Source organism: Martes martes (genome assembly GCF_963455335.1).
Source record: "Martes martes genome assembly, chromosome: 7".
Classification (NCBI taxonomy): domain Eukaryota; kingdom Metazoa; phylum Chordata; class Mammalia; order Carnivora; family Mustelidae; genus Martes; species Martes martes.
In genome coordinates this window covers 2,742,450-2,757,143 of record NC_137894.1, presented here as the reverse complement: position 1 = coordinate 2,757,143, position 14,694 = coordinate 2,742,450, and the positions used below count along the sequence as shown (strand labels likewise).

Here is a 14,694-nt window from a genome sequence, read left to right as displayed (position 1 = left end):
CTTTTTCCTAAATTCTGGCGGGGGGGGGGATCATACCTTTAATTGCCAGCCTTCCAGCTCGAACGGCTGGGGTCTCGCTCCCTATTACAGACGAAGGAAACACACACTCGAGAATGTGTAATGCCACCCCGGAGCAGAGCAGGTTCGGTGACGCCAGATGGCGAAGAGATGGTTTTGATCGTAGGATCCCACAGCAGACCCGGTGGAGCAGGTGACTCTGAGCGGGCTGTGAGTCCTGAGCAGCTCGCCGCCGTGGGTGGGACTGGGCGTGCTGTGGGGTGGCGGACCCTGCGCAGGGACCTCGAAGCGAGCCGCGGCAGTGAGCGCCCCCGTGTGGCCGGGCGCACAGCATCTGTGCTGACTGTCCTGTCCTGGGTGGCTGCCGGGGTCACTTGATCACATTCAGGCCTCGAGTTCGGGCTGGGACGTTCGTGGCGCGGTCTTTCAAAGGCCAGCCCTCACCACGCCGTTTCCATCGGTGCGCCTCTTAGTTGCCATTTTTTCCCCCGATGGGTGCTTGCTCTTGGGGCCTCGGCTGCAGCACAGTGGGCCACACGCGATCTTTGGGCACATGGACAGGCGCACAGACAGGAGCACACGTGGGTTGAAGGGGGTTGGCGGACTCGCAGAGGCCATGTGCTCGCGGGTCCTCCCAGCTGGCGGCTGCCACAGCGTCTCCGGGAGAGCAGCGACAGCTTGAGAGGGTCCCGGTGTGGACGCGTCTGTCTCGAAAGCCACGTGCAGTTGGAAGGTTCTGTTGGTAGCCGTTTTCCTCTGTTCGGTGATCCATCACTGTGCCCCAGTTTTAGGACTTAGTGGAATTCAAATTGTGTGGCTCCAAATGACACAACTGATTACACTCAGCCTCCACTGCAGTTATTGATCCGCGCCCGCTGGCCCGACCCCCGAAGGAAGGGGAGGAGCTGTGGCCGCGGCGGCGCAGCCCGGGGCTCATCCCCACCGGTCCAGCGCGCTGCTTCGTGCTCCGCAGGCCACCCAAAGCTCCTCCTGGAATCGGCTCGCTGGGTCGAGGTGACTCGTTCACACATGCCGGCTGCTCTTCTAAGGTTTTCTCCCCTCCTAGGAATTGCAGGCAGATGCATACGGCCTGTGGGAGACAGACCGTCACTGTGCTTATCTCCGAGCTTCCAGACTATACGCAGAGTGTCGTGTTCAGTTCTGGGCGCTGCATACCAAGAGCGGGGAGAGCAGGTCACAGTGCCTGGGTAGGAAAGGGTCAGGGTAGAACAGGGAGTGAAGGGCCTGACACGGAAAGGTGGGGGGTGTTCGCGGCAGAGAAGAGAAAGCCAGACAGCCGTCCTCGAGGAGCTTACAGGCTGCTCTGTGCCACAGGGATGTCACTCGTCCCGTGTGATAGAAACTAGAGCTGACAAACTCAAGGGGAGAAGATCTGGGGCTGGCGAGTGGCCCAGCAGGGAGAGTGGCCCTGACCTGGCCTGGGCCACGCGGGACAGGTGAGCTGGAGCCAGGCCAGCAGAATCCCTCCGTGATGGGTCTCGGTGACCTGCCGCTCCCTTCTGACCCTCTGTTCTGTTTCTGTAATGCAGACTTCTGGTCCGGACAGCGGGCAGGGCTGGTGTTTCATCTCAGGGGTGCTGCATTAGAGGGGTCAGGCTGCGTGGTGGGGGTGCCCAGGCAGCCGTGGTCAGCATGGGGCTGGAGGGTGATGGGGGTTGGTGGGGGCAGGTGTATAGACAGGCTTGGCAGCCCAGGTGTGGCCTCCGTCGTTGGCACGCACGCAGATGATCAACGATTCAGCTCTCTGCAGGGAGAGTTCAGAGAAGCAGACAGAGCCTGGGCGAGTGCTTGTGGGGGGACATCGGTACTGAATAGTTGCTGCCGACGGTCAGAGGGCCAGGGTCCGAGGGGGGCGATGCTGATGCCGGGAGAGCCGGCAGCGGCATTGGTCAATCGCTTCGTGGCCACACAGAAATCATGAGCGGGTGGGAAGAGGACACTGACCATCTGAAAGTGACGGGGCCGGGTCAGCGAGGCAGGTCACTTGAGCCGGGCCCATGGCAGAGCCCCGGTGTCGAAGTGAGGACCTGAGCACCGAGGAGGCAGAAGGACGGCGCAGAACGCGTGGGAGCCAAGGGGAAGGCTGTGCCTTTCAGCACTGCCAGAGTTGCGGTCTGTGCGGTTTTCAGCTAAGCCTGGAAGTGAGGATGACCCACTAGAGTGTTTAGGGTTTTTTATTCTAAGGCTGCCCCATGACACAATGGGCCTCCTGCCTTTTGTTTGCCTCGGTCCTTCCTGATCCCCACCACCAGGGGGACGTCTGAGTCGGAGGAGCCCGCAGTCAGAAGGCTGGCTCCGGGTCCCCTGGTCCTCGTTGGAAGCAAGCAGCCCTGGGTGGGCGCAGGCACCCCGGGTCACCCCCCCCAGCACCCAGGAAGGGAGAGCCGGGGGGCGCGTGCTGGTGCTCAGAGGAGAGGTCTGCTTTGTTCAGCCACAGCATTGTAAACCTTGAAGGACGTGTTCCCTAGATCAGCTGTGCAATTAAAACCACTTTTTCTAAGTGGTCTGTGAACTGGGAGGTTTTAATGAGTGTGTGTGCGGGCCCAGCCCGTCCTCATAGCCCTGAGCGATGCTCAGTGTCTGTTCGCAGAGTCTGTCCTGCATACAGGTTGGAAGGAGCCTTGTGCCCCGAGGTGCTCCTACGAGAGCATTAGGGAAGACCGCTCCCTTCCCAAGGTCAGCCAGCCTTGGGCCGAAGGACGGAGTACAGGTACCAGCCGAGAGGATTTTCTGTCCTTCCCATGATGTGGCAGGAGATGTTGTTACCAGACCTAAAAGATACCGAAGACCATCCGTTTTCAGGGAAATAAAATACTTAGGCCACTTACATATTAGCAGTTTTTAAAAACATGAGCACGCATTTCTGTGTGTGTGGTTTTCATTTCTGATATAAAAATGTCACTGTGCCCGTTGCTTGCTTCCTGGGCCCATATAGACTTACGCCATCAACGTCTTATTAATAACATCTCATAGTGATGAAAACATTTTAATATTTACAAAGTGCAGTCACACTCATCACCCTGATTTTGTGCCCAGAGACCGCTCGTGGGTGACACTGTATCCGAGGGTCCTTTTCACAGTCTCCGGCTTCTCATGCCGTGTTAGGGGGATTGCCTTTTGGGTCAGGCCACTTGGGGTGGTCTTACTCCTTGTTACCTTTAGGTCTCGAATTTTTTGTAGATTTACTTTTAAATACTTAAAAAGCATTCATGCTTTTGTAAACCGAAATGGTGAACCGGGTCACTAGTGGTTTGTTCTGGGGCGTGCGTAATCTCAGCTCTGTGTGGCTCTAGACACGTCACGGCTCAGTGAATTTAAGAGTTGTCTGGCTTTGCAGGTCGGGTCTATGCTGTCTTGTCGAAGAGAGAAGGCCGGGTTCTTCAGGAAGAGATGAAAGAAGGGACGGACATGTTCATCATCAAGGCCGTGCTGCCCGTCGCCGAGAGCTTCGGCTTTGCAGATGAGATCAGGAAGCGGACGAGTGGCCTGGCCAGTCCACAGCTGGTGTTCAGCCACTGGGAGGTAACAGCGCGAATCCCCGTCCCTGCTCCTTGGTCCCCGCGTGCGGCCTACGCTCGACCGACACCAGGCCGAGCAAACACCTTCCCGCGCCGGCTCGCCTTCCTGGGGCTCTGGACCCTCGGGGGCGCAGAAGGCCTGCGGCTGCTTCTCATCCAGGGTGAATGATCCTTATGTCACAGGCGGCCTGTAATATGCACACACGCGCGCACACACACATTCGTCCTTTCTTTTTACGGCATGCAAAATCTGAGACACGGAACGCTCAATCCTATGTTTCCCTTCAAAGATAGATTTTTTCCCGTGTAGAATACTTTTTATTTTTTTATTTATTTTTTTATTATGTTCAGCTAGCCAGCATATAGGACATCATTAGTTTTTGATGTGTACTGTACAACGATTAGCTGCGTATAACACCCAGTGCTCATCACAGCACGTGCCCTCCTTAATGCCCGTCCCCCAGTTACCCCACGCCCTCACCTCACTCCCCTCTGAAGCCCTCAGTTTGTTCTCTGGAGTCCAGAGTCTCTCATGGTTTGTCCCCCCCTCTGATTCCTTCCCATTCAGTTTTCCCTCCCTTCCCCTGTGGTTCTCCACTCTAGTCCTTACTGTCCACATATGAGTGAAACCATATGATACTTGACTGTCTCTGCTTGACTTATTTCACTCAGCATAATCTTCTCCAGTCCCGTCCATGTTGATGCAAAAGTTGGGTATTCATCCTTTCTGATGGAGGCATAACACTCCATAGTGTATATGGACCACATCTTCCTTATCCATTCGTCCGTCGAAGGGAATCTTGGTTCTCTCCACAGTTTGGCGACCGTGGCCATTGCTGCTATAAACATTGGGGTGCATATGGCCCTTCTTTCCACTACATCTGTATCTTTGGGGTAAATACCCAGTAGTGCCATTGCAGGGTCATAGGGAAGCTCTATTTTTAATTTCCTGAGGAATCTCCACACAGTTCTCCAGAGCGTCTGCACCAGCTTGCACTCCCACCAGCAGCGCACGAGGGTTCCCCTTTCTCCGCATCCTCACCAGACCTCAAAGATAGATTTTTAAAGGAAAATCACAGACATTTTAGAAGTGAAGCTCTCAGGAACTTTCCTTCCAGGGAAATACTTGTGGTGTTTAGAGGGGATGGATCCGCTTCTTGCCGGGGACAGCCTTCGGTCCCTGTGTGTCCCCTCGTCCGCGGCTCCTGTTGTGGGGGCTCAGGCTTTCTCCGGCTTTCGCGTGTGGTGGGATGAAGTAGCTCATGAGAGCCCCTCACTGTCAGCGTGGACACAGGTAGGTGAAGAGCAAAGCTTGTCCCTAATCAACACTGCAAGTGTCAATCACGAGGACGTGTTTTCTCACCCGGGGGAGAGCAGGAACCAGGGAGGGTAGTGAGGTCAGAGCAGACTTCCTGAAGCATCCCCGGAGGGAGACCGTGCGGAGCCGAGACCAGAGGCTGGCGGGGCTGGAGGAGCATCGAGGGGGGAGTGCAGGGGGACGCGGCCTCAGGTCTGGAGTAGAATTCCAGAGACAGAGACAGCACAAGATGGGGGGAGGGAGAAGCATGCTCCCTGCTGAGTAAGGAGCCAGACACTCAATCTCAGGACCCCGGGATCACAACCTGAGCTAAAGGCAGACACTTAACCCACGGAGCCCCAAGGTGCCCCCGGAATAGAATTTGTTAACTACTGCATGTAAGGAGAAAGGCCCGGGTAAGAAAGCAGTTTCTGTCGTCACTTTACAGGGAATAGAAATAACGTCACAGTGTCCACTTTTCCCCTGGAGGTTCATGGTTTGGTTGGGTCTGGTGTGGGACACTCCTGGTTTCAGGTATCACTTTGCACTGACTGGGGCTGACCGTGGAGCCTGCTGAGTGTGTCCCCGCTGAGATAAAGCGTGTGGAGTGGGGGACCTGGGGGACCTGGGGGCCGACGCCGTGGGCGGGGCTGGTGCGCACTCACTGGGGCTTGCTGTCGGCCCCCACGGCCCAGCCTGGGCTCTCCCTTCAGCGCCGCTCCAGCCAGACCCCCGCCCCTGCTTCTCTCATCTCCGTCAGCCAGAGGGCTCCCGTTTCAAAGCAGGTCGCAAAGGGGAGCATAGTAAGTGAGGGAGAACCTCCTTTCTAAAATGGATTCTAGAGCGCCTGGGTGGCTCAGTGGGTTAAGCCTCTGCCTTCGGCTCAGGTCATGATCTCAGGGTCCTGGGATCGAGCCCCACATCGGGCTCTCTGCTCAGCAGGGAGCCTGCTTCCTCCTCTCTCTCTCTCTCTCTGCCTGCCTCTCTGCCTACTTGCGATCTCTGTCAAATAAATAAGTAAAGTCTTTTAAAAAAAAAATAAGTAAAATGAATTCTATGGTCAAGTCAGTCAGCAAAGTAGAGAAAGGGGACGCTTGAGAGAAACAGACTTGACGGGGCAGATTGTCATGGGCAGTTCGTGTCACCCAAATGGAGGCCAATGAAGCTGCTAATCCAGGACTCACACGTGTGTCTGCTTCCCTAGAAGGACTCACATCCTTAAAGCTCGACAGTAGCACCATTACGCTTGTTCTCATTTAGGTTTATTTTTTATTTACTTACCTTTTTTTTTGTCGGCACAATTTTCATCCTAACAGAGGTTTACTGTGAACTTTTTCTTGCATTTTGTATCTTTGTCTAGAAACTAAGTGAAGTGTTGGTGGTTTTATTGGTTTTTATCTGAATAGATGTCATTGCTCTATTTCATCATGTAGAAAAACAGGAGCTCTGAGACATTCACCGCACGGGTTCCTTTCTGCATGTAAGCGGTAGTAATTCCCCTCAGCCACGCTCCCACCTTTCTGGCTTTGGCTTTGGGCTCTCAGCTTCTACTTCCAGGAGCGGACGGGTCACAGCAGCTTCTGAGGAACCCCGGCTCTGGTGTGCAGACGTTCGCGATGCTCTTAATGAAACACATCGTACAGTCCTCTGCCCGTGTTCTAGGGAGCAGACGTGTGATTAGGGGGCGAGGCGGCCAAACGATACTCACAACCAAAGAGGGATTTGTGCCCCATTCACTGCAGTGACACTTTCGTCACCGGTGCTGCCGTCGCTGAAAACTGCATCTAGAGCCTGCGGCTCACGCTTGGAGTATCTCAGAGGTGATCAGTCATCGTGTCGGGACGATGGCCTTGATCCGCGTTGGTGACAAGAGCAGGTTGTCCTGTGTTTGGTGGGAACAAAGAGAGCGCAGTTAGCTATCCCCCGGGTTCTCGGCTCTGAAGGGCCAAAGCAGGTGTTCACGGCAGGTGTAATGGCCTCACGACCGGAGGACTCGGGTGTTTGAATTCCCACGGTCTGTTGTTTGTTAGAAATACGTCATCATCTTAGGTCGGGCTGAACCCCAGCAGGGGGTTTATAAAATGCATTTTTACAAATCTGTCAAATTTCTATTGTTTCGTAATTGCAAATAGGCAGGTAAGGCTGCTCTGTGCAAAGCGTCTCGGGGTGGAGTGGCGGAGGTAAGACGGAGGCTCTCTGAGTCGTCCGGGGCGGCCGCCGGGGCGGTGGGGGGCTCGCAGGGAGGAGCCCGTCCTCCGTTTGCCGCCTTACTCAGCATTTGGCTTCTGCCCCCCCAGCCCGTACCCCTGCCTTCCAGCATTACAGCCGGGAAACGGGGGTGCGCCCTCCCCGTGGGGACACACTTGGGGTTCTGCCCGTGTCCCATCACCTGCGGTCAGTCTATGGCCACATCTGGTCCTGAGACCGAACAAGGAGGTTGGGAAATGTCTTTGACTGGACCGACCAGGAGTCAGCAAAGTACGGCCCGTGACTGGTTTGGGTAAATAAAGCCGCGGCCGTTCCCGCTCCCGTGCACACTTCCTGTGGCGGGTTTCACACCGAGCTGAGCGGCTGCCCCACACACCGTGCGGCTGCCGTCCAAGCTGTTTCCTGTCTGGCTCTTCACAGAGCTGTGCCCCCTCGTGCCGAGCCTGCAGATGCCCCCCCGAAACACCTTTCGGCCCACTCCCCTCCGGGAACCAGTATTTAGGAACAGCTAGTGTCACAGCGTCCAGGCCTTACCGAATGGGCAGATTTTGTTGATGTAAAAACCACGATGGTTTTTTTCAGTCTCCTTTCCCTCTTGATAAGAAAAAAAAAAAAGCCGGAAATCTTACATACTTAATAATAGTGTTTTGTTTTTTTTCAGCTGATACTTTCTGGCTTCATTAGTTTGTTACGAACAATCAGCTTCTTAATAACTTTAAAGAAGCACATAGTCAAGATTTCAGTGCCGTCCTCTGTCATCCCCCTGCCACCTGTCCTGGTCCTCTTCCCAAAAGCGTCACATCTTTGAAAGTCTTGAAAACGATGTTGTAATTAAATGTCATTGATCTGATAGTTTCTGGCTGTCTTGGTTTTCCCCCCATAGCCGGGTTTAGAAATGACACAGTTGTTGAGATCTGGCTTCTCCCTCCAAGGCACTTTCTTTCCTTTGTGTTCTGTCACACCATATAATTTACAATCAAGAGCTTTTGAGAGAAAGTGCTTCAAAAAATAGAGGAGATAAGATTACAGGCATTTTCCACGAGGAAACCTTTGAAGTCAGCAATCCCATAATTTCTCTTTCTATGTTTTGCCCCTTCTATGAAAAAGGAAGAAAAGGAGCTAATAACAGGCGCGGAAAGGAGAAGAGCCCAGCCAGCGCGGTGGGCCACGCGTGTCGGCGCGGGCCCGGGATTGGCTGCGGGAGCCTGAGCCCACCCCGCGGGGCGGGCCCGGGTTCACCCGCGGTGAGGACCGTCAGCTCCGATCACAAGAGCGCCCGGCGAGTGTTTCCCACCTGCCAGCCGTGGCCCTGGTGGCGGCCGGCCCAGGACCGCCGTGGAGCTCCCCAGGCTTTCCTCCCGGGCTCTTTTTCCTCTTCTTCCTTTAGATACCCAGGACAGCGGCGAGAACTTGGGTGCCTGCCTTCCCGTGAACTAGAAAATGCCATTCCCTTCAGGCTGTGGGGTTGCAAAAAAAACATTCTTGCAGTGGGCAGACAGACGAATTCTGGGTGAACCAGTTAGGAAACAGCATCTTTTCTTCCAAACCGATGCCTCGAGCACCGTGCGGGCACCGGAGCCCACCGGGGAGGGGTGGGCTGGAGCAGGTCTCCAGAGGAGGCCTCCAGCAGACGGAGGTGGGGGGAGAAGGCTCGGAGTCTTGGCCCGCAAGCTGAGCGAACCTCGGAAGGCCTGAGGCCCACACAAAATGAGATCTTTGAAACTCCTGGTCTCACATTTTTGAAACAAGGACTCTGACCTGAAGTTGGCCAGTCCGAGTCGATGTCTCTCAACCAGTAGCTCATTTCTTGCTGTTTATAAAATTTGTCGCTTTTTCAGCAGGGTTAACAACTCACTCACCCCTGCCCCCCCCCCCAGACCTGCTAGGAACATACAGCTTCTCTATGCTCTGTGATGGGTTTCTCATCCCGCCGGGGAGGGCAGGGCGCCGGTAACCAGCCCAACAGTAGCCTGCAGTGCAGATGGTCTTTGGGCTGCTCGTGGGACTGTTCCATTTCCCAGCTGCCTGCCCTTGCCCCTGAGGACCGGCCTTTGTGGCTGTGGGTGGGGAGGAAGGGGGGCCTCCGATCCGTTCGCCCTCTGCGTCCTCCCTCGCCTTTGGCGGTGTGTCTAGGAAGAAGTTGCTGCGGTTGAGGTCGAAGAGGTCGCTGCCTGCGTTCTCCTCTAGGATTTGGATGGATTCCTGTCTCACATTGAGGTCTTTCATCCATTTTGAGTCTATTTTTGTGTGTGGTGAAAGGAAATGGTCCAGTTTCATGCTTCTGCACGTGGCTGCATGTGACCATTTGTTGAAGAGACTGTTTTTTTCCACTGGACATTCTTTCCTGCTTTGTCGAAGATTAGTTGACCATAGAGTTGAGGGTCCATTTCTGGGCTTTCTCTTCTGTTCCACTGATCTATGTGTCTGTTTTTGTGCCAGTACCATACAGTCTTGATGATGACAGCTTTGTAATAGAGCTTGAAGTCTGGAATTGTGATGCTGCCAGCTTTGGTTTTCTTTTTCAACATTCCTCTGGATATTTGGGGTCTTTTCTGGTTCCATATAATTTTAGATGATTTGTTCCAGCTCTGTGAAAAATGCCGATGGTGTTTTGATAACAAGTGCATTGAATGGGTAGGTTGCTCTGGGCAGCACAGACATTTTCACAGTATTTATTCTTCCAGCCCGTAAGCACGGGTCGTTTTCCATCTCTTTGTGTTTTCCTCCATTTCTTTCCAAAGTGCTCTGTAGTCTCTAGAGTACAGACCCTTTATACCTCTTTGGTTAGGCTTATTCCTAGGTATCTGATGGGTTTTGGTGCTATTGTAAATGGAAAAGCAATAATTTTAAAATACAGTTTTCGTGGCTCCTGGGTGGCTCAGTGGGTTAAGCCTCTGCCTTCAGCTCAGGTCATGATCTCAGGGTCCTGGGATCGAGCCCCGCATCGGGCTCTCTGCTCAGCGGGGAGCCTGCTTCCTCCTCTCTCTCTCTGCCTGTCTCTCTGCCTACTTGTGATCTCTGTCTGTCAAATAAATAAATAAAATCTTTAAAAATAAAATAAAATACAATTTTCTTTCATTTCTGTATTTTACATTAAAAAGTGTTAGGATTGGGGCGCCTGGGTGGCTCAGTGGGTTAAGCCGCTGCCTTCGGCTCAGGTCATGATCTCAGGGTCCTGGGATCGAGTTCCGCATCGGGCTCTTCTGCTCAGCGGGGAGCCTGCTTCTCTCTCTCTCTCGGTCTGCCTCTCTGCCTACTTGTGATCTCTGTCAAATAAATAAAAAATCTTTAAAAAAAAAAAGTGTTAGGATTTGAGGTTGAGAAATGAGAGAACACAGTAACAAAAAGAACCAGGCACATTAATGTCAGACCGTCACCTTCATTGCCGATCACGCTGGCCGTGGAGAACGTAGTGTTGACCGCGGGCGGTCCTGGGCGCCCAGTACCGTGCTCCCGAGGGAGACCCGCTGGATGGCAGGGCTCCTACGGCAGGGCAGGGCGGCCAGTGTCAGTGTCCCAGAGGGACAGGGCAGGCTCTGTGCCTCCTGGGGGAGCTTCTAGTGGACAGGGGTGGAGAGGCCCCACTCCCGAAGTCTGTTTCCTCCTCTCACACTTACCAGCCAGATTCTGTGCTGAGGGGCCCAGAGAGGCCACAAGTGTCAGTCTCGTGGAGCTTTCTCTGCCTGAAGGAAATCTTCAGGAGTGGAACCCGTCCCCCTACTCTTCTGTGCTGTCCTGGAAGTCAGTCCCTTGGACGTGGACCTCAGGAAAGTCCATGTCCGTGGCCACCACCTTCATGGACATCACGGCCTGGCTGCCGGCCGACACAGAGCGACAGAGCCCCCCGCCTCCGCGGCTTCCCCCCTGCCCGAGCTCTGCCCTCTCCCTCCCCCAAGCCGTAGCCTCAGAGAGCAAGTGTCCTCAGCGTGCCCGCCCCTGGACTTGTCTTCCTCGCTGTGGGGTGGCAAACAGCCGTGGGCCCAGAGAGAAGAGGGAAGGAGGTGCCTCCGTCTGCCTCTTGTCTGGGCAAAGTTGGTGAGCCAAGCGGTCTGGCTCGGCGGGCACATGCCACTGAGTTTCGGAGCAGAAGGCTCAGAATCGTCAAGGACGGGTTTACAGGTGTCGGTCTTTGCTGGGGACAAAAGCAGACTTGATGCAGACACACTAGCTCCCAGGTAGATCCTAGCGAAAGGGATTTTTTATGACGTTATTCCAAATGAAGTTTCCCTCGTTCCTTAGTGGGAGGTGGCGGCTGTGGGGCGTGTGCTCCCAGCTCTGTCCATCCCGCGTCCTTCGCTCCCGCGTCCTTCGCTCCCGCCTCCCGCCATTCCTCCGGTTTCGTCCCGTTTCCAGCGCGCGGTTCTCTGCTCCGCTGTCGCCCTGCCGCGGGGACTGCAAGGCGGGCTCCCGTGAAAGCATGGTCGCCTGATCCAGCACGTTCTGTCGCCTTCTCTTCCAAGGTCGTCCCCAGCGACCCCTTCTGGGTGCCGACCACCGAGGAGGAGTACTTGCACTTCGGGGAGAAGGCCGACTCCGAGAACCAGGCCCGGAAGTACATGAACGCCGTGCGCAAGAGGAAGGGCCTGTCCGTGGAGGAGAAGATCGTGGAGCACGCGGAGAAGCAGAGGACCCTCAGCAAGAATAAGTGACCGCTGCGGCCTGCGCGCCCGGCGTGGGTGCCGGGGTGCCCCTCCGTGCTGCCGTCTCTCCGCGCGCTTTCTTTCAATAAAGCCGATCCTTAGAAATATTTCAAAGAGGGTGTCGGAGAGCATGTTTCCAGAGCGTGTTTTTGATCGATTCCGGTGTGCTGGGAGGCGCTGCTACAGACGATGCGGCGGCCTCTGCCCTGAGCAGCCCACGGCCGGTGGGCCTGTCGGCGCAGCCCTGGCTCACCGCGGCTTCCCGCATCCCCGCGCACAGTCTCCTCCATCCCTTGGAAGAGACCATGTGCTCCAGGGGCCACCTGCCTTTTAGCTGGTTGCACCAGGCGCGGTCACAGCGACCCTTCCTCCAGTGGGTCCGTCTGGGAAACCGCTGTCCTGCGCGAGTGCTGCTCGGGCTGCGTGTCCCGCACCAGCGACACTGCCCCTGTTCGTTGCCCATAAGTGTTAGTGACAGTTAAGCCCCACACCTTTTCTTTAGACAAAAAAATAATTTCTGTAATTTCCTTGACTGCTTCCTCTTAGTCTTAAGGGACATTAGCTCACGTGACGAGATCATTGCCTTGATTGCAAATATTTTTCTTAAATTGCCTCGACTGTGTCCTTCAGGGAGATGGCCATAGAAGGAGCAAATGCAATTCAGCCAGAAATAGATTTTGTAATTTTTGATGTTGTACAAATAATTTTTATTGCCACTTAAAGGAAGGATTCTTTTTCAAAACTCATAAAATTATCAGGCCAGACTTTTTTTTTTTGAAATGATTTTAATGGTTTTTTTCCTCCCAATAAACTAGGTCAATAAACCAGGTCTCAATGCTAGTTAGAGATGTTAACCTTCAGTCTTCGAGCTCTGGACTAGTCGGGCGAGTCTGGTTGACCCCGACGTTGGAGAAAGTGCGACCAGGTAGTTGACTCTGTTTAAGTGTAGCAGGTACTGATGTTTGAAGTAACTTAGGAGAGTTGTCCACGCGCTGGCTTATCTTGAAGACTTCGATGGTGCGGGAAGAGCTGCCACATCGATATATGGCATTTGTAAATACCATCCTTCCCACTGCCAGATGTGCTGGAAAGAGGATTCTTAGACTCTGCCCTCTCCGGCACGTGCGGCGGGTGTGGGGACAGAGGCAGGCCCGGCCGGCAGGTCGCCCCCTTTCTCCATGTTGGAGGGCGACGGGCCGGCCAAGGGATAAGCTGAGCTGCCAGGTGAGTCATCCGTGTGGTTCGCGGGGGGCCCCGGTCTCTGAAAGCCCGTGCGGCGGTGTCCCTGTCCCAGTGCCGCGCCCACACCTGCCTGCGTGGGAGTGTGCCTGCCGCTGTCCTCGCTCACGAGGCACCGGTTTCCGGCCCTCGTTTATACAGAAGGGCCTCTGGGGCCGTGAGGAAGCCCCAAAACCAGGACCCTCCCTCCTGGAGGTCCAGAGGCAGCCGTCCTCTGCTCGGGAGACATCAGCATAAGCCGCCTCCCTGCCAGCCCTGGAGCCCAGGCGGGCCAAGGGAGGGAAGGCGAGAGGGGGCGTGCTTCTTGGGTCAGAGTTTTCAGAGATCTGAGGCAACATACCCAGATCCCATTATGATCCTTGGGACATGGTATAAACACACACACACACACACACACACACGGAAGTACTTGATTCTCACACATGTTGGATGGAGTAGGAACAGGGAAGTCCCGCGGGGCCCGGGAGGAGCTGAGTGCACAGCCTGTGGTCCCAGGCAGCCCTGTCCCTGGGGCATCACAGGCAGACTCCAGGGACTGTCCCCTGATCTGGGCTGGGATCACCGGTAGAAGCTGGAGCCTCACTGTGGTAGAGGGGAGCATCGGGGCACCTTTATGTTTATGACATTTATATTCTGTCTCAATATGTATTTTCTGTGTATACTCTGTGGCTCAGTTTATGGCTGGCAAGTTTAGAAAAAGAACTGATTTCAGATATTAGGTGACTTTGTGCACTTGGAAGTGAGCACCGGGACCCAGTTAGGGAAGAGCCCTCCTCTCCTGTCCTATACTGAGCAGGTAAGGCTCAGGGCCCCAGGCAGCTCTTTCCAGAGCCAGAGCCCTCCTGGGAATAGATGATTAAACTGGGGAATTAGAAGGGGTTCCATTGTGAAGCAGTCAAATTAACCCTTGCTTTTTAAGGCAAAATGCGTTTTAAACTTTCTGAGCTAGACAAAAACTGGTAAGATTAATAAAAGCAAGAATTTCGATAGATCCTAAAAGCAAGATCACGAAGGCCGACCAAAGCGCCGGAACCAGAGCTGGGGGCTGTGGAGCCTTTATTCTGATCCCTTCGGTACACAGAGCCGGCAGCCCTGAGAGTGTCTCCTGATGCCCCGGGCGTGAGAGCGGAAGGCGCCCACCTGCGTTGTCCCTGCCGCAGACTCAGGAGAGACGGAGGAGCTCCTCCCAGAGGAGCCCCAGCAGGAGGGGGCGAGGGCCTCCCCAGAAGGGCGGAGAGGAGAGGAGGCGTCTGGGCCTGTCCCCACGTGGGCCTTCCTGGCCCGGGACTGGAAGGAGGCTTGATTGTGAGAAGGGGATGGTGTGTCTTCCAACCCACGTGTCCCCTTCCTCTGGGCCTGGCAATCCTAAGGAAGTCCCAGATGGCCCGGTGGCCATGTGCCACCCCACGGGGCCCTCCCCTGGCTCACCTCAGCCCCTCAGGGTAGAAACTTCTGGGTTGGGGATTACTTCATTAGCCCGTTGGCTTGGCATGTCCCTGCCCGGACTCTGGGTCTGGCTGAGATGGTCTTCTACCTCATAATCGAGAAGTTCTTCAGTCTTAAAAAAAAAACAATTTAAAAAAATTAAAAATAGAGATACAAAGAAAAAATAGTATCTTTTTTTCAACGATTAGTTGTATAAAATTTATAGACCGAGTTTCTGCTGTAATAAAATCCTAATGATCATTTAAAAAAAAAATCGAGTCTTTCCACATGTGCGCGCTGTTATTTTAAGATTGAGACATGAAAGGTC

General features: G+C 54.5%; 1 protein-coding gene across 1 annotated transcript in view; it reads left to right on the top strand.

Annotated features, from left to right (window-relative positions):
- Nucleotides 1-12,447, top strand: part of EFL1 (elongation factor like GTPase 1) — a 116,707-nt gene extending 104,260 nt beyond the window's left edge. The window contains exons 19-20 of the mRNA XM_080808147.1: nt 3,377-3,561; nt 11,523-12,447. Coding sequence (XP_080664273.1) covers nt 3,377-3,561; nt 11,523-11,711 — 374 coding nt within the window. The 3' untranslated portion in view covers nt 11,712-12,447. The remainder of the gene's footprint in view (nt 1-3,376; nt 3,562-11,522) is intronic.
- The last annotated feature ends 2,247 nt before the right edge of the window (nt 12,448-14,694 follow it).